This window comes from Pseudorca crassidens, chromosome 1 (assembly GCF_039906515.1).
Source record: "Pseudorca crassidens isolate mPseCra1 chromosome 1, mPseCra1.hap1, whole genome shotgun sequence".
Classification (NCBI taxonomy): Eukaryota; Metazoa; Chordata; class Mammalia; order Artiodactyla; family Delphinidae; genus Pseudorca; species Pseudorca crassidens.
Window position 1 is genome coordinate 116,969,817 of NC_090296.1, and position 27,061 is coordinate 116,996,877.

Genomic DNA, 27,061 nt, shown 5'->3' on the forward strand with positions numbered 1-27,061 from the left:
TCCCCTGCCACCACTCAATGCGTACACGCATATACACGCACACGCAGCCAGCCTCTCCCCCACTCCTACACATCCCCGCAGGCCCTTGACCCTTGCTGCTCCTGTGTCCGGACCGTGGCCCCCGCTGGGCTTCCAGATCCACAAAGGGAGCTGAGTCTCTTGGGCGGTGACTTTCAGCCCTAACAGCATCGCTGGCCTCACAGATGTCCTCATGTAGCCCTTTGGTGGCTGAGGGATTGCTGTATCTGTCCCCCTGCCCTAATCATTCCAGGAGCAAGTACCAGATAGCTAGGGACAGCCCCTGTGCCCCAGAGCCTGCTAGAATTATTCAAACAGGCCAGTCCTAAGCCTGCTTACCCTGCCTCACCCATCCTTCCCATGGAAACTGCAATAAAGGCTCTTGCCCAGTTTCCTCTGCTCTCTCTGTCCTGACTGGCCCTGGTGTTACCCAGTGTGGCCCTGCGAGGTGTGGGGTGCCTCCTGTTTCTAGGGATCTGTGAGTATAACACTCTTCTTCCTTTGTGACAGTTGTCTCTATGTCTGCATGTCTTACCTTACCTGACAAAACAAATATCAGGTAGCTTTATCATGGTCAGGCACACACCTAAGCACTCACTGTACATGGATCATCTCATTAAATCTCAGCACAGTCTGTGAGGCGGGTGCTATTATATTTTGCAGATGAGGAAACGGAGACCTGAGTACACGCAATTAAAATAACAGAGGCAGGATTAAGAATTCAGGCATGCCAATCTGAAAGGCTGCACTCCCAACCTCCACTCTGATCTGCCTCAATTATTATTGAGTAGTTGCCTTATTATTTTTATTACATTAGCAGGCAGGGGCAGGGCAGTCTGGTGTCCCCATAAGCTCCCATGTGAGGGCAGAGGTCAGGTGGGAGAGCTGAGCCGTGTCTCTGGTCCTGGTCCTAAGCAGCCCCACTTGAGAGCTATAAAGGGCTCACGGAAGAGCTGGATCCTAGGTGGGAGGCAACCTTCTGGAGCAACCTGTCTTGATGGATTTGAAGGGCCCTGGGGCAACCCCTGTTTAGAACTCTCTGTCCAGTGATCTGTTTACAATCACCCTCTACCCCCACCATCTGTCAGTCAAGGTTTTAGGTTATGAGCAACAGATACCAGCTCTGGGTAACTTAAGCAACACTGATTAGAAGACTACTGGTACATTAACAGAACTGATAGAGAATTTAGAAAGCCAGCGTAAGAATCATTACACACCAAGAGGAAACTAGTGGCTAGGAACACAGCAAATTCACCTTCAGGAACAGTGTGATCAGGATGCAACCTGGCACCCCGTCCCTGGACTCTCACTGTTGATACTCTCACGTTGCTGTGTCTTTCTGACACTGACTCAGTGTCAAAGCCAGTGGGGACTTTTGGGGGTGATGGATATGTTCACTGTCTTCATTGTGGTGACAGTTTCATGGATCTCTACATATGTCAAAGCATATCAAATTGTACATTTGAAATATTTGTAGTTCATTATATGTATTCTTACCTTAATAGCACTATTTAAATAATATAGTCTGGAGAGATCCCTGTGCCTAAAGCTGGGGGGCGGCAGGGAGGGGAGTGGAAGATGAAACAGAGAGTGGGGGGCAAAGGTCAACAGGCCAGCTTCATGTAGAGGCCAGACTGGCCATGAGAGGCGAACCGAGGCTCCTCTCCCCAGCTCTTCTGGAGGGTCCTAGACCTCTTGCTGGGTCGTGGCTTGTCAATAGCAAGTTAAACTTGTAGCTGATGTTAGCTTTGATGGAGAAACTACTTCTTCTTCCTCTTTAGGCCTAGCTCTCTGCTCCTCTAACCATCTTGCTCACTGAGCCTCGGTCTGGGAGGGGCAAACTCCCTTCCTTTAGGAGTGGCATTGAGAAAAGTCTCAATGGCTAGAACTGTTGAGGGATAGCATTGCTCAAATGGGTTGCCCTGAAGCAGATAGAGAGGCATGAATTTGTAGCAAGCCATTTATTAAGCTCTTAGGGGACATAGGTAAGGGGATGGGGAAGCAGGACAAAGCCTGGGGCCCCTCAGACAAAGGCCTATGAGGGCAGCTTCTGCCCATCCCGCAGGGAAGTCTGGAGTGGGAAGAACACCTCAGATGTCCCAAGCTGAGCTGGGCTTGCATGCTGTGGCCCACGACCCGCTGGGAGAGGAGAAGGATGCCTACTTCCAGGCACGCCCTGCATTCTTCACTCCAGCAGCCGAGGGCAGCTCCCCCAGAAGAGGTGGGAGTGCTGCTGTGGGAGGTGAACAGGGGCCCAGAAATGATGAAAGGTGCTCTGGATGCAGCACCAACACTGTCCATGACAAGCCAGTGTCTCCTTCAAGTCCCAGCAAGTCCAGGGCTTGGCCGACAGAGGTAATGGAAAGGCAGCCTTGTTTGGAGGAAGGTGAGCCTTGGCGTCCAGAGACCCCAGACTTAATTATCACATGATTCTTTTACTTGGCTGTGTGCTTTCAGCCTGTAGGACAAACCAGGCTTAGTTACACACATCTGACACATTCTTCCACTGCTCACGTCAGAGGTATGCAGAAAGATCAGTTTTCAAAAAGTGCTGCACCTTCGATTTTAGTTTGACTACTCATTTTGTCACACTGCTATTATATTCTGCTGGAGACGTGGGGTATCCGCCTATGGGGCCTGTGGGTTGGGAGGGAGAGCAGGGAGAGTGTGAGGAGTCAGTGCTCAGAGAGTCAGCTGACTGGTTTCACAGGCAGGACCACATGCCACTGCACAGAACAGAACGTGGGGACTGGAAATGTGAAGACTGTTTAGTCCACAGGCCTCATTGTACAGATGGGGAAACTGAGGCCCAGAAAGGAGAGACTCTCCACTCCTTTAGCTTATATTTACCCAGCACCTCTCTGTGCCAGGGCTTGCACCAGAGCCTGGGAACAGAATACCAGGATGCCACAGACTCCGACCTTTTAGCTTTTCACCTTTAAATAATTATAGATTCACAAGAAGTTGTAAATGTGGTACAGAAAGGTCCCAAGTGCCCTTCACACAGTTTTCCCCAGTGGCAACATCTGGAATAAAATTACAGTGTAATAGTAAAACCAGGAAACTGACACTGGTACAAGCACACAGTGTTTACATGTACTAATTAATGTGTGTACAGGGGTATGTGTGTGTGTGTGTGTGTGTGTGTGTGTGTGTAGTTCTATGTACTGCTATCACAAGTATAGATTTGTGTGCCCATCATACAATCGAGACATGGAGCTTTTCTGTCACTGCAAAGGACCTCCCTCTGTGTCCCCTTCATAGTTGTCCACACCCCACCCCCCCATTCCTCAGCCACTGCTAAACTACTTTCCATCTCAGACCTTGCTTTCAGGGGGCTCACCTCTTCGGAGGGAGAGAGATGCAGATACAAATCTTGGCAATATGAGGAATAGTAAATACCTATGTAAGTATAGGAATGAAATAATACCATGACATTTGGGTGCAGTTAACGTCACACTCCTGAGGGTGTCTAAGTCAGATTGAATCCATTGAAAGGGGACCAGAAATGGGGTGGTTTCAGCCATTAAAAAGAATGAGGTTGCACTGAGGTAGCTGACGTAGAACAACCTTCAAAGCAGATGACGGAAGGCAAAGGACTGAACGGTACATTCTGGCTTGTGTGTGTGTATGTGTGTGTGTGTGTGTGTGTGTGTGTGGCAGCTCTGTAATCAGATGTCATGTGTACATACACAAACAAACACCACTAATGGTATCACCTGTGGAAAGTGAGACCAGCAGCTGAGGAGGGAGGGATACTCGTCTCCTTGTCTACTCTCTTGTGCTATTTCAGTTTTCACTGCGTGCGTGACTTGCTTTTATTAAAAGGAAATGGAATCATTTTGGACGCTCCTTAAGCAAGAAGGAACGTATCCTGTATATTTGTATCCTCATATCGCCATATCCTTGCTTTCTCCTCTCCCTTGGGTTTGCAAAAGGCCCTCTAGGGACTTAGCAGTCTAAAAAGGGGGTTGTGCAGCCTCTAGTTGCCATGGTAGCTGTTGCTCCTGGTGACACAAGATGCAGGCCTGGCCCTCCCAGCCCTGTGAGCAGGGGGCTTGGAACCCGCACACCACCCTGGGTACCAGATGTTAAAAAAGACGTCTCTATCAGTGCTAGCATGGGATGAGTCAGCTGTGTGATTTCAGGAAGACACTGCGTTCAGTGGTCTGCACTGCATGGTGTACGCTTTCTAAAGACAAATGTTCTTTACCTAACAACATCTTAACCTCTACCTCGGAGCACCAAGCCCCATTCTCCTCCCCGCTGGGATAATCTGGTTTAACTGCCTCTACTGGTTTCTAAACACAGAGTCTGGTTTAGCGGTTGTCTTGGGGGCAGCCCATTCTCACACCAGGGTCCCCTCCCAGCCCATTCATCTTCCTCTCTCAGACCCAGAAACAGGGAGAATTGTTTAGTGCTTCTTAAGGGGTGGAGAACCCTTATTGACCACAAGAGGAAAATCGAGCTACCGTCCAGTGTATGGGGCTCATGTCAAGACAGCTTTTGTTCTTTTCTGGTGAGTCAACAAGGGCAATAAATGATATAAATTAATTTCTTAATAAACTATTGTGATACATTAAATTCCCAATAGGTTCTTCTGCTTCAACTCAAGTGTGTGTTGATAGAATAAAAGTAAAATGCAGTGAGAACTAGAGGAGAGAACTAAATTAGCTCTCTTGGGGAGGAGTGGGCTGGGGAAGGGAATTTTTGTGGTGGTCCTTGAAGGTTGGGTAGGAGTTCACCAGGTGAAGAAATGAGAAGGCGAGCTATCCTATGCTTGGTGCTAAAACCAGGGACCTGACTCTGACCAGAGATTTTCCGAACTATTACATGCTGCCATGGCCCCGACCCCTCTCTGTCTCCAGGACTGAAGGCATATGTTCAGGTGAACTTAGAGCCTGGAGAGAGGCGATGCTGTCTTGTCAGCTGGCCAGGACATGTTCAGTCCAGATGGAGCCTGTAATACGCCGATGTGGACCGAATTGCCAGATACTCCACTTCTCTTGTGGAACCAGTGTCCTGGGAACAGGCCGGGACTGCTGCCCTAAAGTAAGGCCTTACCATTCATGCTGTGATTTCTGTGGGTGCAAACTAGACAGGGTTAAAAGACTGGGGAGAAAAGAAAGGCAAGGCACGGTGGAGAAAGCAGGAAAGGCCAGGCAAGTTTGCTTTGGGGAAGGTCTCAGGCCACGACTCACAGTGGGAACATGATTCACAGACATCCTCCGAGGCCTGATTATTCGAGGCTCACGTTTCCTTCCTCTGGGACTCCCAAAGCCTGATGGTTCTTGGCACTTCTCAAAAGCTAAAGGCAAAAATAATATTTTAATTTTCTCCAACAGAAAGTCTGCGTTATAGCTACTAGCCTTATTCCAAGAACCAATTCTTAGGAAATTGGATTAGGACATAAATTTACAGAGTTCCTGGATCGGCCCAGGATTCTTTTTCCACTTACGCCACATGTGCTCCACCCTGCCTTCTTCTTTGCATCTGAGATGCAGAGCCCAGCCTCGGGTTTTGCAGTCACCACCTCAGGATGGAGGCTGGTGGAAAGAGCCGCATTAGGGGACCAGGGCTCTAGTCCCAACTCCACCAACTCCTGAGATACCACCAGGAGACCACATCCACTCCATGGGCCTCAGTTTCCCCATCTAGAAAGGAAGGTTGCACTAGATGTTTCATAGAAAAAAATCTGCATACCCATTTTTTAGGGAGGGGAGTCAGTTAAAATTTTACCCACATAACTGAAAATTAATTTAAAGTGTTTGGAAGCCACTGGAATAAATCATCTTCAAGGCTGTACCCAGACCTAATTTCTGTAAGTCTCTAGACTTCTCCATGCTCAAAAGTGGAGGCAGAGTGGGGAGGAGGGAGGTGGTTTGGCTTCAGCCAGGTGCCCGCAGCAACCCTCCCACCGTTGCCCTCTTTTAATAAAGGAGTGTGTCTCACACATGTCACCTGTCTCCTGGGCTGAATGGTGGTGGCACTGGCAGCTGGCTCTTGCTGCACATGTTTCTGATGGCTGGAGCAGTGAGGGGGTCTCCTGTGCTAAGGATGCAGAAGCAGGTGGGAGGGAAGTGGGGTGGCTGAGGAGGAGAGGTTCTTGCCCAGGCTCCAAGCCCTGCCCCACACTTTCTGGAGAACAGACCACTCCAGGAAGGAGAAGGCAAGGGGCACAAGATCACGTATCCAGTGCGACCCACTGGAGTGTGTACTTGCGGTGTCTCAGTGGAGTCACACAGCCTCATGGGGCTAAGTCTGAGTGTTACTGAGTCCGAGCTCATACTGCTCGCTGCACGACAGGCCAGTCAATTGAGAGGCGAGGTGTTGGGGCAAGGAACAGCGATTTTATTCAGAAAGCCAGCAGACGAGAAGATGGTGGACTCGTGTCCCAAAGAACCATCTGCCCAGGTTTGGACGCTAGTTCCTTTTATAGAACAAAGAGGGGGAGGTGAGGAGGTAAAGTAAAAAGAAGGCGATCAGTTGTTGGAAGTATTTCCTGGTTCCGGCCAGACTCCAGAGGGGATGTGATAATTTCTTCCTTCCTGCAGCCATTCACAGGTGGGCCTGGTGTGTGTGTGTTGGGGGGTTCCTGTGAGCTAAACAAAGGTATTTTAACTTAACAGTCAGGCATGGGAGGCAGGGTTCCTGGAGAATGGGCCATTATGTATACTTTAAGCTCTAGGCAATATCCCTTGAGTGATTAACTTGTAGCAGAAGGAATACAATACAAAGGTTAAAGTGAAGCACCATCCCAACATGGAGTCAGATTTGTTCTTCCCTGTTTCAGGAGCAGTCCCTTTCTACAGGTAAGAAAGGTGGGGAACAGGGAGAGGAAGCACACTGGCCTCAGGCAACAAGTGGTGAGCCCAAGTGCTGATTCTGGGGGCGGTGGGGTGAGCGGGAGTATCGGGACCATGACCCCTGGGTAGGCAGTTGGGGCCACATGAACTCACCTATTTCTGCTTCAAGAAGACTAGTCAGGATTCTTTTTCTGGGACTTGGGAAACAAAGCAGGTGGTTGAGAATAATCAAAACGGCCTTCTGAATGAGTGAAAATGAACTGAGTGTCTCTTCTGGGTCAGGTGCTTCCTTGTGGTGTTTCATTGAATCCTCACAACCATGTGCTTTGGTATTCGGGGAAGACCCCCCTCACCCCCCACAGAGAACTCAGAGAGGGAGAGGGGGCTGCCAGGGAGGGCAGAGCTCCAGCCAAGGCCAGCCCCTCTCACTCACAGGTCTTGTTCCCATCAGGGGGCCCGCTGGCCACACTTGCCAAACAGCTGATTGTCCCACGTGAGTTCCATGAGTACAGTCAGCCCCTCCCTCCTGTCCCTGACCCAGTGCTGGGTACGGAGGAGATGCTCAGAACCAGAGCATGAGTGTCTTCCAGCCTATTTTAAAGTATTTGAAGCCACTGTTGTGAACTGCTCTCCCCCACCCCTCTTTCCACCTGTGTGCTCCTGTGTGCCAGAAAGCCTTCCAACAGCTAAAGGGAAAACAAGTCTTTCCCTTTAGCAGAAAACTATACCTCAGTGGGCTCCTAGGAAAGGAGCGCTGTGCTGGGAGTCTAGTACTGGAGCAAGCACAAGCCCACTGCAAGCTTCAGTTTCCCCATCTATGCCATGAGGGTGCCTTTGGTGAGCCTTAAGCCCTCTTCAGGGCCCATGGCCCCTGACCCTTTATGGGTGGAGCTTCCAATCTCTCCCAGGAGCAGGGCCCAAAAGGAATCCCTTTCTAGGTTTGCCATCCAGAGGCAGCCACACAGAGACCCCACCTCTGTGGTCCTTGCTGCTTTTCTACTTAAAAATAGTCCTCACTCAGCTTTGACTAGATCAAAGGGACACACTGCTGGAACTTGCTGGCCAGAGGCTGTCACTGTTAACTCTTGCCCGCTGGTTACAGGTGGATTATAGCAAGTCCTGTGGGGACATAAGGCATATAAGTTCTGTGAGGGCAGGAACCGTTGGTCATCTATTTATCTCTTGGATGGCATAGAATATTTCTTGAAGGAATGTTTGAATGAAATAGGGAATGAGCAGAGGTGATTCCTACCTAGAGCTGATAGGCTCATTGCGGAGGGAAGAGATATATACACAAAAAGTTAAATAATGATCCAAGGACCAAGTTACCATGCAAAGCAACGGTATGACATGTTGCAAGACAGCATTTGTGGTGCAGGAACACAGTGCAACTAATTCTGGGCTGAGGAGAGCAGGAAGAGCCTCTAGAAGAAGTTGGACTTTGGGCTGGACCTTGAGGGGTGAGTCCGGTTTGAGGGGTGTGGAGCCCCCAGATGCTTGCTCTGAAGAGGCAGTTCCTGCAAAGTTTCCGTGTTGGAAACAAGCAAAACACGCTCAAGCTCGCCAACAGAGGATGTGTCTCTGCTCTGGAGAGAAGGGAGACTGGACATGACTGGCGGGGCTCAGAGTGTTCTGGCCCAGGCTCTGCCCCTCAGTTTGTCTGCCTGACAGATGGAGGTCAGAATGTCTACCCCACTGGGATCTTGTTGGGATTTCCTGGGATGTGTTTGCACAAGCATTTTGCGGTCTGCGAAATGTTTTGCAAATATTCACTGTAATCCCAAGATGAAACCTGTTGCTCAAGGCAGGCACAGTGTTTGTTCTCTCTGTGTTTTCCTCAAGCTGAGGGATGGCGACTCAAGGCCCAGGAAACAAACACTGACCAAATCAGTAATCGTTTATGGAGCTGCTACTGTGGGTGGAGCCCCACAGGGGATACAAGAGGAGGAAGACGGGTCCCAGCCATCCAGGGCTTAAAAAGGAGATAAGAAAAGTGGGTGAAAACTTAATATCCCCTGAGATTTTGTATATCAGCTGAAAATGATAATAGAACTTGCTGGAATGATATTAGGTCAACTTAACTGCCCTGTTTTCCATGAGAAGGTCATTTCAACCCCAAAGGTGTGAGACTGGGGTGGGGTGATAGGCCATATTCCATCTCATTAGCATGAACCCTAGTGACATCAGCAGGAAAATAGAGCCTCTGCTTACTGTTCTTGGCCCCAGGGAACAGTTTCTTGTGAGCCTCTCTCCCAGACACAAGGTGCATAATGTGGGTGAGGTCAACTTTGATGGTTCTAAAAATGTATACCCCTGTGTCTGCTCTTACACTGTGTGCCAAGGCAGGGAGAACAGGAGAAAATCTCCATTGAGCAGAGGAGGGACTGGATCCTGAACAGGGGAGGTGACTTTCCCAGGCCAGACAGTGAGTTAGCCTGGGCATAGAAGCCCCCTCTCCTGATTAATGCCTGGAGCTGTTTCGGTTCCTGCTGACCCTGCTTAGAACTGGAGTTGGGCATCGGGAACGGTTGACTGGAGTGGGGAGATTCCTCTGCAGGTTGCTGATGTGGCTGGTCTACTACAGTCATTCACTAAATATCAATTGAGTAACTATTATAATCCAGGCACTGCTCTAGTGTTGAGATTCATTCGAGAATAAAACAGACTCAAGTCCCCGCCCTTATGGAGCTTACTTTCTAGTGGGGGAGGAGGCAGACAAAAAACAATAAGGAAGCACATTATATAGCACATTAGAAGATGGAACGTGCTGTGGAAAGAAGGGAGTAGAGCAGGATAATGGGGATCAGTAGTTTGGGGTGGGTGAGAACCACCTTTAAGACAGGGTGCTCAGGGTAGACTTCATTAAGAAGGTGTGAGATGAGCAAAAGCTTGAAGGAGGGGAGGGAGTTAGCCAGGTAGATCTCTGGAAGAAGAATGTTCCAGGCAGAGGGAATGGTCAGTGCAAAGGCCCTGGGGCAGAAGTGTGCCTGGTATGTTCAAGAAGTACTGAGGAGGCCAGTGTGGCTGGAGCTGAGTGAGCAAGGGGAGAGCCCAAGATGAGGGCACAGAGGTCATGGGGCCATGTCATGGGGGGAATACGGAGGGCTTTGTGGTTATTCTAAGTGGGATGAGAAACCATCTAAAGGTTTTAAGCTGGGGAGTGGCTCATTAATTTACATTTGAAAAGGATCTCCAGGGCCCTGAATAGAGAACAGACTATAAAGGGATGAGGGTGGAACAGAGGGTGAGTTAGGAGGCTGTCCAGGTGAGCAGTGATGGTCCCTCTGGCTAGGGTGGGACCTAAGGAGGGGCAGTCAGATTCTATATCTATTTGTAATGTAGAAGTAGAAGCAGCAAGATTTGCTTGTGGGTTGGATGTCAGACATGTGGGAAAGAAAGGAATAGATGAGTACTCCATAGTTCTGAGGTGAATGGGGAAGGGGTCGTTTACTGAGATGGGAACAGTGGGTGGCTCAGAGTTAGGGATACCGTGAGTCCAGTTTTGGACGTGTTAAGTTTGAGATGCATATTGACATCCAAGTGGAGATGTTAACTGGCCATTGGAATTACTGGACCACAGTTCAGGGCCAAGGTTGGGAATGGAGACATGCACTTGTTGATGAGCTAGTTGACAAGGAATTTAGTTTAGATAGAAAAGATAGGCTGAGCCCAACTTATAAAGGCCAGATAAAAGAACAGGATCTATCCATAAGTCAGGACACTGAGAAGGAGACAGTGAGTTAGAAGGAAACCAGGAAAGGGTGGGATTCTCGAAGTCAAGAGAAGACAGAGGTTCAAGAAGGAAAAAGAATTCACCTTTGTCAAACTGCTAAGGGCTGAGAATGACCCCTTGGCTTGGCCATGAGGACATTGTTGTTCATCTTATTAAGAAAGGTTTCCTTGGGCAATAGAAATCTGATTGGAGTGGGTTCCAAAAATAAAAGGGAAATGACGAAGTGGAGACTGAATATAAGCAACTCTTTCAGGAGGTTTTGCTATTAAGGAGAAACTGGGCAATAGCTAGAGGAAAACGAAGAGGAAAATGATGCAGAAAGCAAGGAGATAATTGCAGGTCACAATCCTCAAGTGGGTGAGAGGATGAGGACTTCAGGGCACAGGGGGCGAGGCAGCTGCAGAGAGGAGCACATGCAGGTGAGCCATCATTTTCCCTATGGCTTGTCCACATCTCAGCTGCCTTTCTGGACTCATCCTGGCAGAGGAAAGCGGCCGTAGCAGTGTTCCCACCCTACAGCAAGCAGAGCAAATCCATGGGCTACAGACTCAGGTCTTAAAATCAGCCCAAAGAATCAACAAATAATATGTTGTAGGGCTGGAGTGAAGATACCATGCTTTTGACAAAAAAAAATGTAGAAGAAAAGTGTTCTAAGCCAAAAAACAACCAGTTGGGAGTATGTCATGTAACGAAGCTCTGTGTCCCCTCTACAGTAAAATATGTCCTACTTTACCCAAGAAATGAGGAAAAGAGGTTTTCACTATTTTTCCTTCCATGATGATGTTTCACTTTGTTACTAATCAGACTAAGGCAAATAAAAATTGAAAATATTGGGCTTCCCTGGTGGCACAGTGGTTGAGAGTCCGCCTGCCGATGCAGGGGACACGGGTTCATGCCCCGGTCCGGGAAGATCCCATGTGGAGCGGAGTGGCTGCGCCCGTGAGCCATGGTCACTGAGCCTGCGCGTCCGGAGCCTGTGCTCTGCAACGGGAGAGACCACAACAGTGAGAGGCCACAACAATGAGACGCCCGTGTACCACAAAAAAAAAATCGAAAATATCATTTTTGCCAAATGGACAAATATTTTTTTTGTCTTGTTATCTCATTTTTTTTAACATCTTTATTGGAGTATAATTGCTTTACAATGCTATGTTAGTTTCTGCTTTATAACAAAGTGAATCAGTTATACATATACATATGTTCCCATATCTCTTCCCTCTTGCATCTCGGTGCTTTGTGACCACCTAGAGGGGTGGGATAGGGAGGGTGGGAGGGAGGGAAACACAAGTGGACAAATATTTTAAGGGATCATTCTTAGTATTCAAAAATGTTCTGTTAAACAGGCATTTCTTAAAACATGGGTGGGAGTGAAAAATTGGTTCAAGATCTTTGAGAAGCAGTTTGGCTATTGGCTGTAACCAAAAGACTTAGGAAATTTCATACTTCTTGGGCGCAGTAATTCCTCTTTTGGGAATCCAGCCTAGAGAAACCATTGGAAACTTGGACAAAGATTTAATAACAAGATTTCTCAAAAACTTGTTTATGGTAATGGAATAAATATAAGAAAGTTAACTGTCCAAACATAGAAGACTAGTTTACAACATTTTTGACACATTCATATTTAATAATATGGAGAAATGTTTAACATATGTTGGTAAGTGAAAAAAAGTTACAAAATTATTCCAAGTGAATTATTCAATTCCATCTTAGGGATTGTACATCCACTCTTCAATTAGGTCTAGACTAAAAATTATGTATTGAATTATTTAAAATTTTAATAACCATATGTGTCTCCATATTTCTAGTTGCATTTTCTTCATACCAGCTGGGCTGGTTTCATTTCTGCCCATTTTTATTTAAGTTCTTATTCTTTTTTTTATGAATGTTTTTCTTTCCTTTCCTTCTTTGAGAATTCTAAATATGCTTAATGTCTATTATTTTCACTTCTTACAAAATGAATTCCCCCTATTATTGGTTTGATTGGCTGTCTTCTTTGCAGTCATTCTTTTGAGGTCTTTTGGAATACCAGCTTGTTGACTCATCTTGAATGGTGTGTGTGTGTGTGTGTGTGTGTGTGTGTGTGTGTGTGTGTGTTGTGTTGTGTTGTGTTTGTGTTCAGGCCTTCTCTAGAAGTTCTGCATTGCTTCCACCCAGCTTCCTGGTCCCCTCAGTTCAACATTAGCCTTACCTTGGTGGCCTCAGGCTCCCATCCAGGGAGAGCTGAGGATACCATGGGTCCAGTCACCAAGCAGCAGTTGTTGTGGTCCAGCTCTTGGCTAGGAGGCTAAGTACAAAATATAAATCACAGTCCCAGGCAATGGTCAGACACAGCTTTTTCCAGCCCTCTCCCATAAGCAGGGGCATGGCATGTTTCTGCTTCATCTCTGGTCAACAGAGATGTTTATCTTATTTGAGATCAGTTGGTCTTTTAAACTAAAAAAAATTTTTTTATCTATCATTGCTTTGTATGTGGTACAGATGAGGGGGCCTCAAAGAGTGAATGTAATACCATCTTAACCAGAAGTCCCAAGTCTCAGCTTCTTACTTTTCTGACTCTGGCTTGTGGCTATGAAGAAGTGTCATTAGCATTTATGCCCACCTTTTGCTAACTGCTTTGCTTACTCCACTCCCAATTTTCCCCAGGTACTTGGGTGTCTCACATGTGCTCACGAGCCAGCCTGCTCAAATCCCACCAATCTCGTGCTCCTGGAGCTGTCTACTACCTGGCAGCCCTCCTACTGGCTGTACTGTCCTAGCACCTCCCAGTAGAGGGGTGATCTCCTGGACTTCCAAACATTCAAGACCCCCGAGTCCAAACAGTACCGGAGTCTCCTGCAGTCCCTGCAAAGAACTCCCTGCCTTCCCTATCTCTTCAGAGAACTCAGACCAGAGTTCAAGGGCAGAGCTGAAGAACAGACCCGTGCTTCCCTCTCCTTCTTCCCAGGTTTCACCCCCAAGCCCTCCACTTACAGTGTTCTCCTCAGTGGCCCCTTTCACACAGGTGACACTGATTTCTAGGAGACAGCAGTGAGCAGTCCTGAGACAGATCTTAGTTCCCCTGTATAGGAATTGAACCTGGGTAGCCTGGATGAAAACCAGGAATCCAAGCCGTTAGTCCACCAGGGGCTAGAGGCTAGAAGCAAAGTGCCTCTAGCTCTTTCCCCCATTGAAAGCAAGAATGTTTCAAGGAGGCAAAAACTGCAAAATAGGTACAAAGTTTATTACTAGAGACACAACCCAATGTATGGGAGAGCACACAGAGAAAGAGTGTATTTATTTAAGTCAGAAGCAAGGCAGAAATACACACCCAGGGAGAAAGGGTATAGCCATCCTTCCTAATGAGGAGGAGTGCAGGAAAGAGGTGATTTAAATCACTTACATAGGACACTTCTTCCTGGTCTTTGTTTACCTTTGGCCAAATATCTGGTTTCTTTTTCCACACCTGACCTGCCCTAGGACCCTCCCCAACATGCCTGCCAACTTTTTGCTAAGATGGTTCCCACTGCAGAGGCCTGTGGCGGTATGTCCCACACCTATTATGGGATGGCGCCCCCTCCCTTTTTGACCCCCAAGGAGCCTTCCCGCCCATGTGCAGACAGGGAAGTTTTCCTTGACCTCCGGAGCGGTCATCTTATCTCTTTACTTCAGCAGAGCTCATCTTCTGCCACTAGCTTTGTCCTTGGAGCATCTGGGTGAGAGCAAAGCTTCAGTTTTCCTCCACTTGACACGTACCAGCTGTCCAGCCCAGGGGCCCATTTATCTCCTACCTCAAAACCAGTTCATGTGAATGAGTCCATCACACACAACCCCCCTCTGAATCCCAGGCTGGGCTACCTTCTGCATGTGACTAGAAATAGATGCTCAACATTAGCAGTGATTTTATTTGGGTAGGTAGATTATAGTGATTTTTTAAAAAATCTTTTTTAAAGTGTGTGTGTGCTTTTAGGTATTTTTCTAATTCTCTACAGTTAATGTTTATAATTTTGTAATCATGCAACAATATTATTGGGGACATTTCGGTTTCTTCCATGTCCTGGCGATTGTAAATAGTGCTGCAATGAATATTGTGGTATGTGTATCTTTTTGAATTATGGTTTTCTCAGGGTATATGCCCGATAGTGGGATTGCTGGGTCATATGGTAGTTCTATTTTTAGTTTTTTAAGGAATCTCCATATTGTTCTCCATAGTGGCTGTATCAATTTACATTCCCACCAACAGTGCAGGAGGGTTCCCTTTTCTCCACATCCTCTCCAGCAAGTATTGTCTGTAGATTTTTTGATGATGGCCACTCTGACCTGTGTGAGGTGATATCTCATTGTAGTTTTGATTTGCACTTCTCTAATAATTAGTGATGTTGAGCAGCTTTTCATGTGCTTCTTGGCCATCTGTATGTCTTCTATGGAGAAATGTCTATTTAGGTCTTCTGCCCATTTTTGGATTGGGTGGTTTGTTTTTTAAATATTGAGCTGCATGAGCTGTTTATATATTTTGGAGATTAATCCTTTGTCCGATTATTCATTTGCAAATATATTCTCCCATTCTGAGGGTTGTCTTTTCCTCTCGTTTAGGGTTTCCTTTGCTGTGCAAAAGCTTTGAAGTTTCATTAGGTCCCATTTGTTTATTTTTATTTCCATTACTCTAGGAGGTGGATCAAAAAAGATCTTGCTGTGAGTTATGTCAAAGAGTGTTCATCCTATGTTTTCCTCTAAGAGTTTTATAGTGTCCAGTCTTACATTTAGGTCTCTAATCCATTTTGAGTTAATTTTTGTGTATGGTGTTAGCAAGTGTTCTACTTTCATTCTTTTACATGTAGCTGTCCAGTTTTTCCAGCACCACTTATTGAAGAGACTGTCTTTTCTCCATTGTATATCCTTGCCTCCTTTGTCATAGATTAGTTGACCATAAGTGCGTGGGTTTATCTCTGGGCCTTCTATCCTGTTCAATTGATCTATATTTCTGTTTTTGTGCCAGTACCATATTGTCTTGATGACTGTAGCTTTGTAGTATAGTCTGAAGTCAGGGAATCTGATTCCTCCAGCTCAGTTTTTTTCCCTCAAGACTGCTTTGGCTATTCGGGGTCTTTTATGTCTCCATACAAATTTTAAGATTTTTTGTTCTAGTTCTGTAAAAAATGCCATTGGTAATTTGATAGGGATTGCATTGAATCTGTAGATTGCTTTGGGTAGTATAGTCACTTTCACAATATTGATTCTTCCCATCCAAGAACATGGTATATCTCTCCATCTGTTGGTATCATCTTTAATTTCTTTCATCAGTGTCTTATAGTTTAATGCATACAGGTCTTTTGTCTCCCTAGGTAGGTTTATTCCTAGGTATTTTTTTTCTTTTTGTTGCGATGATAAATGGGAGTGTTTCCTTAATTTCTCTTTCAGATTTTTCATCATTAGTGTGTAGGAATGCAAGAGATTTCTGTGCATTAATTTTGTATCCTGCAACTTTACCAAATTCATTGATTAGCTCTAGTAGTTTTCTGGTGGCATCTTTAGGATTTTCTATGTATAGTATCATGTCATCTGTGAACAGTAAGAGTTTTACTTCTTCTTTTCCAATTTGTATTTCTTTTCCTTCTCTGATTGCAATGGCTAGGACTTCCAAAACTATGTTGAATAATAGTGACGAGAGTGGACATCCTTGTCTTGTTCCTGATCTTAGAGAAAATGCTGTCAGTTTTTCACCATGGAGAATGATGTTTGCTGTGGGTTTGTCATATGGCCTTTATTATGTTGAAGTAGGTTCCCTCTATGCCCACTTTCTGGAGAGCTTTTATCATAAATGGGTGTTGAATTTTGTCAAAAGCTTTTTCTGCATCTATTGAGATGATCATATGGTTTTTATTCTTCAATTTGTTAATATGGTGTATCACATTGATTGATTTGTGTATATTGATGAATCCTTGCATCTCTGGGATAAATCCCACTTGATCATGGTGTATGATCCTTTTAATATGTTGTTGGATTCTGTTTGCTAGTATTTTGTTGAGGATTTTTGCATCTATATTCACCAGTGATATTGGTCTGTAATTTCCTTTTTTTGTGGTATCTTTGTCTGGTTTTTGTATCAGGGTGATGGTGGCCTCATAGTATGAGTTTGGGAGTTTTCCTTCCTCAGCAATTTTTGGAAGAGTTTGAGAAGGATGGATGTTAGCTCTTCTCTAAATGTTTGATAGAATTCACCTGTGAAGCCATCTAGTCCTGGACTTTTGTTTGTTGGAAGATTTTTAATCACAGTTTCAATTTCATTACTTGTGATTGGTCTGTTCATATTTTCTATTTCTTCCTGGTTCAGTCTTGGAAGCTTATACCTTTCTTAGAATTTGTCCATTTCTTCCAGGTTGTCCATTTTATTGGCATAGAGTGGCTTGTAGTAGTCTCTTAGGATGCTTTGTATTTCTGCGGTGTCTGTTGTAACTTCTTTTTCATTTCGAATTTTATTGATTTGAGTCCTCTCCCTCTTTTTCTTGATGAGTCTGGCTAATGGTTTATCAATTTTGTTTATCTTCTCAAAGAACCATCTTTTAGTTTTATTGATCTTTGCTATTGTTTTCTTTGTTTCTATTTCATTTATTTCTGCTCTGATCTTTAGATTTCTTTCCTTCTGCTAACTTTGGGGTTTGTTTGTTCTTCTCCTTTAGGTGTAACGTTAGATTGTTTATTTGAGATTTTTCTTCTTTCTTGAGGTAGGCTTGTATAGCTATAAACTTCCCTCTTAGAACTGCTTTTGATGCATCCCATAGGTTTTGGATCATCGTGTTTTTCATTGTCATTTATCTCTAGGTATTTTTTATTTCCTCTTTGATTTCTTTAGTGATCTCTTGGGTATTTAATAACGTATTGTTTAGCCTCCATGTGTTTGTTTTTTCCTTTTTTCCCCTGTAATTGATTTCTAATTTCATAGCGTTGTGGTCAGAAAAGATGCTTGGTATGATTTCAATTTTCTTAAATTTACTGAGGCTTGATTTGTGACCCAAGATGTGATCTATCCTGTAGAATGTTCCGTGCACACTTGAGAAGAAAGTGTAATCTGCTGTTTTTGGATGGAATGTCCTATAAATATCAATTAAATCTATCTGGTCTATTGTGTCATTTAAAGCTTGTGTTTCCTTATTAATTTTCTGTCTGGATGATCTATACATTGGTGTAAGTGAGGTGTTAAAGTCCCCCACTATTACTGTGTTACTGTCAATTTCCTCTTTTAGAGCTGTTAGCAGTTGCCTTATATATTGAGGTGCTCCTATGTTGGGTGCATATATATTTATAATTGTTATATCTTCTTCTCGGATTGATCCCTTGATCATTATGTAGTGTCCTTCCTTGTCTCTTGTAACATTCTTTATTTTTTATTTTTTTTTTTATTTTTTGCGGTATGCAGGCCTTTCACTGTTGTGGTCTCTCCAGTTGCAGAGCACAGTCATCCAGACGCGCAGGCTCAGCGGCCATGGCTCAGGGGCCCAGCCACTCCACGGCATGTGGGATCTTCCCAGACCGGGGCACGAACCCGTGTCCCCTGCGTCAGCAGGCGGACTCCCAACCACTGCGCCACCAGGGAAGCCCTACTGCTGCTTCTCATGTCCGCCTGCTCCAGCTCCTGTGTCCGCAGGAGCGGCCACTTTGAGGCGCCCCAGCCCTTGCCCCTTTGCCTGTCCCATCCTGGGCTCCCAACTTCATTTCATGCTGCGTTCCCTCTAAATTACTCCAGAGCCCAGGAAGCTCCAGGCGGTCTGCGTACTATGGACGTGTGATTTGGGGTTCTGCCATTGGGCAGTAGTTTTATGTCTGCTGAGTGAAAATGTTCTGCTCTAGAAGATTCTTCTGGCTTTTTTGCTGGCTTATCCCCTTGCTCTAATTGGATTAAACTGAGCACAGGGAGGGGAAGGAACACAGGCTTTCAGGATTCTAATCCCCACCCCACTACTTACGGGTCACTCATTGTCGTCATCTGTAAAACGGAGCTATAATTCTCTACCTTTGGAGTTATTAATATTTTAGGAATTAAATGAGATAATACATGTGAAGCCAATAACTACACACACCTGGCACATGGTCAGTCCAAAAGTATTAGGTCTAGTTTTGCTTTCCTCTCTCTAGCCTCCTCGAGATACAAGAGGTCACAGAGGATTTGGTTGGGAGACAGGAACTGTCCCTTGGACTGATCTGGTCACATCAGAAGTAGACATATATATGTATACATATACACAGCACCTACTTGGGGCCAGCAATGATCCTTTGAAGTCAGAATCAGCATCCTCATTTGACCCATGAGGAATCTGACTCTCAGAAAAGTAACTTACCAGGCCAAGGTCCCACAGCTAGTAGCAGAGCAGGTATTAAAACTCAGGGCTGGCTTCCCTGGTGGCGCAGTGGTTGAGAGTCCACCTGCCGATGCAGGGGACGCGGGTTCGTGCCCCGGTCTGGGAAGATCCCACATGCCGCAGAGCAGCTGGGCCTGTGAGCCATGGCCGCTGAGCCTGTGAGTCCGGAGCCTGTGCTCCGCAACGGGAGAGGCCACAACTGTGAGAGGCTCGCGTACTGCAAAAAAAAAAACAACCAAAAAAAACCCTCAGGGCTTTGCTCTTTCTCCTCCACTCCCAGGACACCATTGCTGTCTTTCCTTCCTTCCTGCTGACCCTTTCTCAGCAGGAAGGAAGGAAAGACAGCAATGGTGAGTAACTGGGGCCATTTTTGGAGAAAGGGAAGGCAGTTCTGGGTGGGTTTGACTCTGGACAGCTTGAGAGTGAGGACACAGAAGTTGACTAAGAGGCTGAGGTTTCTGTCTAGACCCTGGCATCAGACAGAGTGGTTGGATTCAAATCCCGTGGTTTCTTAGCTGGTGGCCTTGAGCAAGTCATTTAACCTCTCTGAGCCTCAGCCTCTCCTGCGTAAAGTGGAGAAAGAATGACATTCATCTCAGAGAGTCGCTCTGAGGACTAGAGATAGCACTAGAAGAGCTCCACACAGCTCTGGCACCCAGTAAGTGCTCAATAAACGGAAGCTACTAGCCGGGAGGCAGTTGTATCCTGGGGAGATGCCCGTTCAGGTGCCACAGAAGTTCCAAGAAAGGGGATGGAGCAGTCAGGGGCTTCACAGAGTGGGAGGGCCACTGAGAAGCAGTATTTACACCACAAGAAGTGGGATCACACCATGAGCCCCACTTCAGACACAGCCTGACTTCCCTTCTCTGATCACTGCCCACCCCCTGGTTGGCAGATGTGCTGCAGGGGCGAGACCCCACTCACAGGCACAGAAGAGTCTCATGTCTGGGGCCGGCCTGGCTTATGGTGGAGAAAGACGGCCCAGCCTCCATCCTCTGGCCTTGGGGCCCCTGGCAGCTCTGGGCCTGCACAGATGACCCTGGTCTCTTTCTTCTCTCCCCAGGTCACTCATCTCGTCATCAAGAAGCCCCCTCCTTTACACTACAGGCCTGGCGACTACTTGTAACTGAACATCCCCACCATCGCACACCACAAGTGGCACCCCTTCACCATCCGCAGCGCTCCCGAGCAGAAAGGTAGGCCTGCGCCAGCCCCACTGGCCACTCAGCAGGTATTACTGAGTCCTTGCCGTGTGCCAAGCAAGGCTGGGAACCAGGAACACAGAGGTGAACAAGACCACACACACAAAGTCGACCTCCCAAAGCTCCCTCTGGAACACAGAGGCAGCCGTGCAGATGCTGACCGAATGGGGTGTTTGGCGCTGTACTGGCTGCCGTGAGGGTCACAGGGGAGGGCCTGGCCTGGTGGGGGAAGTGGGCAGGGTGGCATTTCAGCTGAACTTTGAAAGGTTCGTAGGAGTTTCCTAGGTAGGGAAGGACGAGGGGGTGGAGGCGGAGGGAGAAGCATGAAAACATGGAAACGTAGGAGGGTCTGATGTAGTTTGGGCTGAGAGTTGGGTGGAGTAGGGAGGAAGGAAGTAGGGGCAGTGGGGGCGGGAAAGAGGGTCAGAGAAGGGACCAAAGGCAGACAAGAGTGGCTGGCAAAGTCGATGAGAACCAGGGTGGGACTGTGAAAGACTTCGAACGCAGAGTGGAACGCAGGATGGCACAGGCGGTTGGGAGCCCGCAGGGGTCTTAAGCGGAGGAACAGCGGCTCAGAGGAGAGGGGACCATGTCGTTTCCAAAGGGGCTGTGACAGGAAGCCAGGCTTCCGCACTCCATGTGGGCATGAGCCCTGTGGGGCGTCAAGGCAGCAGAAGCCCTCGCACCCTTCTCCCCCATCCCTGGACCACCCCTATTCCCTCTGGATACCCAGCGCCCATAGAACCGCTCAGCGGACCCTCCCTTTGCCCAGCTGTCCTCTGACTCGCAGCCATGCGTGGGCCTGCCTTCTGGTCCTGAGCTGTTGGTCGGGCCACAAGCTGGACCTCTGACCTCCTGGCCAGGCATTGGCCCTCCCACCTCAAGCGGTGCTTCTGACAGAGGAGGCCTTGCGTGGCCTGTTACAGCGAGACCCTTGCTCGGCTTCATGAGGAGTAAAGGCTTCTGGTTGCCAGGGTTCTCTGACCCACCCCCATTAAAAGCTGTAGCTTCACTCAGGATGCCTCCCACCCCCTGGCCCAGCTCCCTCAGCTCAGGGCGCAGACCCAAGTCCAGGGTTCCCCACCCGGAGCTGCACAACACCCACCCTGGAATCATGTGAGTGGTGGCCTGGAGGTACAATGGGGTGAGGGTGTGGGTTAGAGAGGGTGGGTTACCTTCTTCCTATTTTTCTTTCCTTTGCTGTTTTGTAAAGAACAGATATGCTTCCAGAAAATTCAGACAGTATAGAAACATGTCCTGAAGAAAATTAAAATCCCTCAAGTAATTCCACCCAAAGAAATCCATTGTCCGAAGCGGGAAAGGGACGATGGGATGAATTGGGAGATTGGGATTGACATATATACACTCTTGATACTATGTATAAAATAGATTCCATAATGAGAACCTACTGTATAGCACAGGGAACTCAATGCTCTGTGGTGACCTAAATGGGAAGGAAATCCAAAAAAGAGGGGATATATGTATACATATAGTGATTCACTTTGCTGTACGGTAGAAGCTAACACAGCATTGTAAAGCAACTATACTCCAATAAAATTTTTAAAAGAAAAAAAAATAAAACCATTGCCTTCCAGATCTCGATACATCTCCATGGATAATCAGAAGCAGAGATAATTCTGCATGCAAGGGATCACTGTTCACACTGTGAAGCCCACTTTTTCTCCATGAATAGTATGTCATGAAAGTCTTTGCATGTCAGTTCTTTTAAAAGAAGAACTTTTCCTTTTTATGGCTGCATACTATTCCAGTGCATCAATACTAATATGATTATAATGACCATGTTTATTTTATGGATGTATTATTTATTTGACCAATTCTTGAAGGGGTTTCTTAGGGTCTCAGCTTGGAATCTGCCCATATCTTGGGCCCGAGTCCCCTGCAGTGAGCTGAGTGAGTCTATATGGGGACTGGTAAATCCTCCAACTTTGTTTGCAGAGGTGGCTTACAGAATCAGGAGTGGAACTCAGGCTGGCAGGTGCGGCTGATTGAATTCAGCTGACATTTAAGAGTCCTTCTCCGTATGAGTCACTGTGTGAGGCAGTTCAGGGTGCATCTGTGCGACAGGGCATAGCCCAGCCCTCCTGCCTCTTTGCACCCTGCAGGGTGAGGAAGCGCCAGGAAGGCGCATGGGAGTAGGGATCCAAGCACGTGACTTTTCAGTCCCCTCCTCACAAAGCTGTGAGAGCATGCCTCACCTCTCTGTAAACACAGGGTCCAACCAGTCCATTCAGGAACTTAGGTGGACAAAAAAGTGTGACATCTTGGTTTCACTAACAGCTAACTAAAATTTAGCATTTTCTTCAGGTATGAATGCAGGTAACAATGCATAGTAGCATTACCAACCCGTGTGCCTTTTTCGAAATGAAAACCATGGGTTCTTCTTCATATCACATTACGGTTGCTGTCCATACTTTCGGATATCATTCATGCTTATTGCTAATTCACGTTTCCAGTGGCCATGTGACTCCTGCTGCATCTCAGTATTTCATGTATTAACAAAAATGCACATGTATTCTTAAATCAAAATTTTAAAAAATATATTTTGATAACTGTCTCATTATAATTGGTTTCATTTCTACATATGTTATTCAATGTATTTAAAAACATTCTGAGAAGGAGTCTATCCATTTCCTTCATACGACTGCTAAAAAGAGTCCGTGGTTTAAAATAAAAGAAAAAGGATGAGAACCCTAGACCAGGAGATCTCTTAGGGGCCTCCTTACTCTCATGTGGGTTCTTTCTGGTACCCCTCAACAGAGGGATAGCCCCCCCAGGCTTTTCCATCAGTCATCCACTCAACAAGGAACCTTAGTAAGCAACCCCTGCATCCCAGACACTGGGGGCAGTGCAAGCTGTGGTTCCCACCATTGACTGAGCACCTACTGTGTGCAGAGCCGTTGTCAGGCACCCGGTTGAATGTGGGAGGGAGAGGGTCCCCACCTTAGTGAGACCCTGGCTTGATGGAGGAGGCCTGGCCCCCACCCCTAGGGAGCTCCCAGTGTGCTTAGGGGCACTCTGACCCCTGCCTTGGCAAAGGAGACTGAACCCTTAGGTTGACCTCACCGAGCAAGATTGCCAGATCTGCACAGAGAGCTCGGCTCTCCAAGTCCCATGACTGTGGCTGCTAGTTTGGGCCTGAGGAAGGACATTCAAAGGAGGACTTAAGGACATTCAAAGGAGGACTTAAGGACAAAGGAGGACTCCCAATCCCTCCAAGTGAGACGGGCCTGTCCCTGCTGGAGAACAGTGCTGAACCCTTTCCTCCCTCCCTGTCTCTTGCTCAGACACCATCTGGCTACACACCCGGTCCCAGGGCCAGTGGATAAACAGGCTGTATGAGTCCTTCAAGAAATCAGACCCAGTGGGCTATGGTTCCGAGAGGCTCTCAAGGAGTTTGAAGATGAGAAGGAGTCAGAGGAAGCCGCAGAGAAGTGACTGCAGGGAAGTAAGGCTCCACCATGGTGACAAACCCATGGGGACCAAGTTGCCTTCTTAGCTGGCAACCACTGAGCAGCTGTCGTGTACACCGGCTGGACGGTGGCACACAGGGCGAGGCAACTACAGACTGTGGGGTCCAAGAGCCTCCTCGAAGCCTGACCACGCCAGATCCTCCCCGCTCCAGTGTGCTCCATTAGAAAGAAGGGGACAATGCAAAGAGGGGGAAATTGAGTTGAGAAAAACCCACCCCCACCTCTCTGCTCTAACGCTTTCTAACTGTATGGCCTTGGGCACATCTTTTAGCCTTGCTGAGCCTCAAAGTTGTTCATCTACAAACTGGACGTGCTTCCCACCGTTGGCTTTCCTTTTACACATGATTCTTTTAAGGACCAATGGAATGAATGCATGTCAAGTATTGAGTGAACTGAGCAACATGGTCCAGAGGGATCATTCATTATCACCATCACCATCATCACTGCCACCATCACCATCACCATCAGCATTGTTATCTTTTGAGCCCTGATGAACTGCACAAGATTGACAATCTGCCAGTGCCTGGAGTGAATACAGGTTCTGGGAGGTTTGTGAGGAATACAGAGAGATCAGAGCAGCACCTGAGGAAGCAGGGATAGATGTAGGAGGCTGAGGGTGCCTGAACACTTAGTAGGCTGTACCACTGAGCCGGGAGACAGGTTAATATGTGGAAACCCTGTTGAAGGTCAAAGGAAGAAAGCCCCCAGGCCTGGCCCAGCCCTGCCTTGCCCCTGTGGAATTTAAAGTCCAGGGGAGAAAACCATGTGGAATCCTGCCTGGTCAGACCAGAGGGACCTTCTAGGACAGTGCCAAGAGCAAAGCTCCGGGAAAGGGAGAGGTAGGTAGAAACAAGCAGAATGTTCTCTCCTGTTAATCAGGGGAAACCTCCCGAAGGAGAAAGCTGATTTTCAAACCCGGGCGAGTCTTGGCACACTGAGATTGGTGGCTAGATACACTAAAAGCAGTGTTTCCTTGGGGTCTTAAGCACCGCTGCCAAAGAATAAACTGGCACAATCTTTCTGGTGGGCAGTCTGGCTATATGTGTCAGCGTTTTAATATCTATACCCAATGGCCCAGCAATGCCATTTTTAGGGATTTAGCCTAACAAGCTGATTGGACACATACACAAGAAGTACATTAACCACCTTGTTCATTCATTCATTTAGCAAATATTTATTGAGCACAGGATCTACTGTTTTCCAGGTACTGTTTTAGATGCTGGAGATATGTCAATAAGCAAAATAGCCATTGGCACTGCTTCCCTTCCGGAGGGGAAGATAGACAGTAAATGCCCAAATAGATATAAAATGTGTCACGTGGTAATAAATGCTATGAAGAAAATCAGTTAGGGTAAAGGGAAAGAGCTAATTTATATAATATACCATGGTTGTTAACAAGAATGAGAAAATGAGATCAACCAAAATGCCCAACGGTAGGGAAGCAGTTAAAGAAATTACTGATTGCCCGTCTAATAGAATAGTAAGTTGCCTAAAAAAGACTATGTGAATGTATATGCATTAGCATGTAAGCTGGTCAAGATGTAGTAAGTGAAAAAGGCAAATTACAAAACAGTACGTTCCATTTATGTGAAACTGTGTGTGTGTGTGAAAAAGATCTGGAAGGACAGAGAAAATGTTTAGAGAAGTTGTGTCTTCCAATTCAGGGTACTTTTTTACATTATTCTTTAAAGTTCTGTAGTTTCTGAATCTTTTAAAAAAAACTAACACGTACTGATCTTGAGGTTTAAATCATAAAGCACTGGGTTTTTTGAAACCAAACAGGGTTTGCAGCCCCAGCCCATCCACTCTGGAGCCTCGGCACAAGGTGCAATGGACTCCAAAAAGGATGTCTCTGTGGAGGTGATGCCCTACAGACCCAAGGGAACTCCACAGCAGGGGGATGAAGGCCTGGTGTACGTGGGGACAAAGGACGGGGTTCAGGCACAGTGGGAAGCTGCAGCTGAAGACCTGGGCCAGGTAGGGCTGAGGAAGCTGGGGCTGGAGCATGGAGAGCCAATGATTTTTCTTCCCAGGAACGGTGGGTGGGTCCTTGGAACTTGGAAGAGAAGGCCTCAAGGGCAGGCCACATTCAGGAAGGACCACACGCCATGTGGTGTTTCTGTAGCCAGTCACCTGCATGGCACCTTCATAACTTTTGCCGTATTTACTTCCCACAGGTGATATTTCCTACTGAATCTTTCTCCTTACATCCCAACATTACTTTCAACTTAATCGTATTTTAAAAGGACTCTTTAGATTGCCATGTTTAATGAAGAACCAGTTATCACGTGCCGTAAACAGAAGATAACTCTGAAAGCAAAAACGATGTAATTAAATGCTTGCCAGATGTTGCTGCCTGCTAAGTGAGGCTCTGAGCCTGAGCTGCATCCACTGCTTGTTCCCTCTCTCCCTCTCTCTCTCTGTCATGCTCTCCATCTCTTTCTTTCTCAGATTGTTAAAAGAAAAAAAAAGGAGGAGGGATTAGTAAGTGTTAGAGAGATGTGAAAGATATAATAACCATGGTGTAAGGCTTTCTCCTTGCAATCAGAAGGATTTTAAAACATTGTAAGAGAAGTATCCCTCTCACAGTGTACTTCCTAAAATAATCCTCACAAGTAGTTCACATCCAGCACTGTGGAGGACACAGAATTCGGTTGCCGCCAAAGAAGCAACGTGGTGTGGCGTGGTGAGTGCAGGATGGGCAGCTGGAGACCCAGGCTCCACCCCGAGCTCTGTGGGAACTTGGGCGAGTCATTTCCACACTCTCGGGTTCGGCTTCTCTCTGTGAAATAAGGGATTTGCTTGGATGATTGTGAAGGTCACTCCTCACCAGAGAGAAACTGTCACAGGCCCCTGCAGCCCTTTGAGTGGGGGGAGGTTCTGTTTCCTTCATCTTCAGGAAGGAAGCACTTTGACCTCAGGGAATCTGGTCTGCCTGTCCTCGGGGCTGGAGGAGTTAGGCAGAGCAGAGGAGGCCTTTTCCCTGCCCTCAGACAGCTCCCTGTCAGCAAGCCCAGAGCAGGGTCCCAAGGGCAGGGGCGAACTCTGAACCAGGCCCATTCGTGGCTTTTCTGCCTGGAGCAGCTGGGCAAAGCTTCCAGGAGGAGCAGCCACTCCAAGTGAGCTGCACACTGAAGGATGCACAGGAATTTGCCAGCTGGGCAAGAGGAGAGCGTGCTCTAGGCACAGGGAAAGAACGTTCAAGGCCGGGGCTGTGTCTAGAAACATGAAAGCTATCGGGGAGTGGCTGAGCCCAAGAGGCGGCTGGGGTGAGTCTTCTCCCATCACACCCTGAAGCTGACTTGTGTTGGACCTCTAGAGCGATTGTTACATTTTCAGGAATTTTGAGAGCCAGTTATTAAGCACAGTCATTGGTGGGAGCCGTGATGGCAGTGTTTACACCGGAAATCTAGACACTAAAAATCAGGAGTTTGTCGTTGCCGGTGGTGGTGCTTTCTTTTTCTGAGGAGTCCGTGTACCA

The 27,061-nt window shown here is 46.9% G+C and overlaps 1 protein-coding gene across 1 annotated transcript in view; it reads left to right on the plus strand.

Moving 5' to 3' along the window:
• The first annotated feature begins 2,055 nt into the window (after nt 1-2,055).
• The window catches only part of NOX5 (NADPH oxidase 5), a 34,874-nt gene continuing 9,868 nt past the window's right edge, over nt 2,056-27,061 (plus strand). The window contains 5 exon segments of the mRNA XM_067728052.1: nt 2,056-2,404; nt 6,812-6,830; nt 18,122-18,311; nt 19,951-20,083; nt 23,395-23,555. Of these exon segments, the coding sequence (XP_067584153.1) occupies nt 2,056-2,404; nt 6,812-6,830; nt 18,122-18,311; nt 19,951-20,083; nt 23,395-23,555 (852 nt within the window).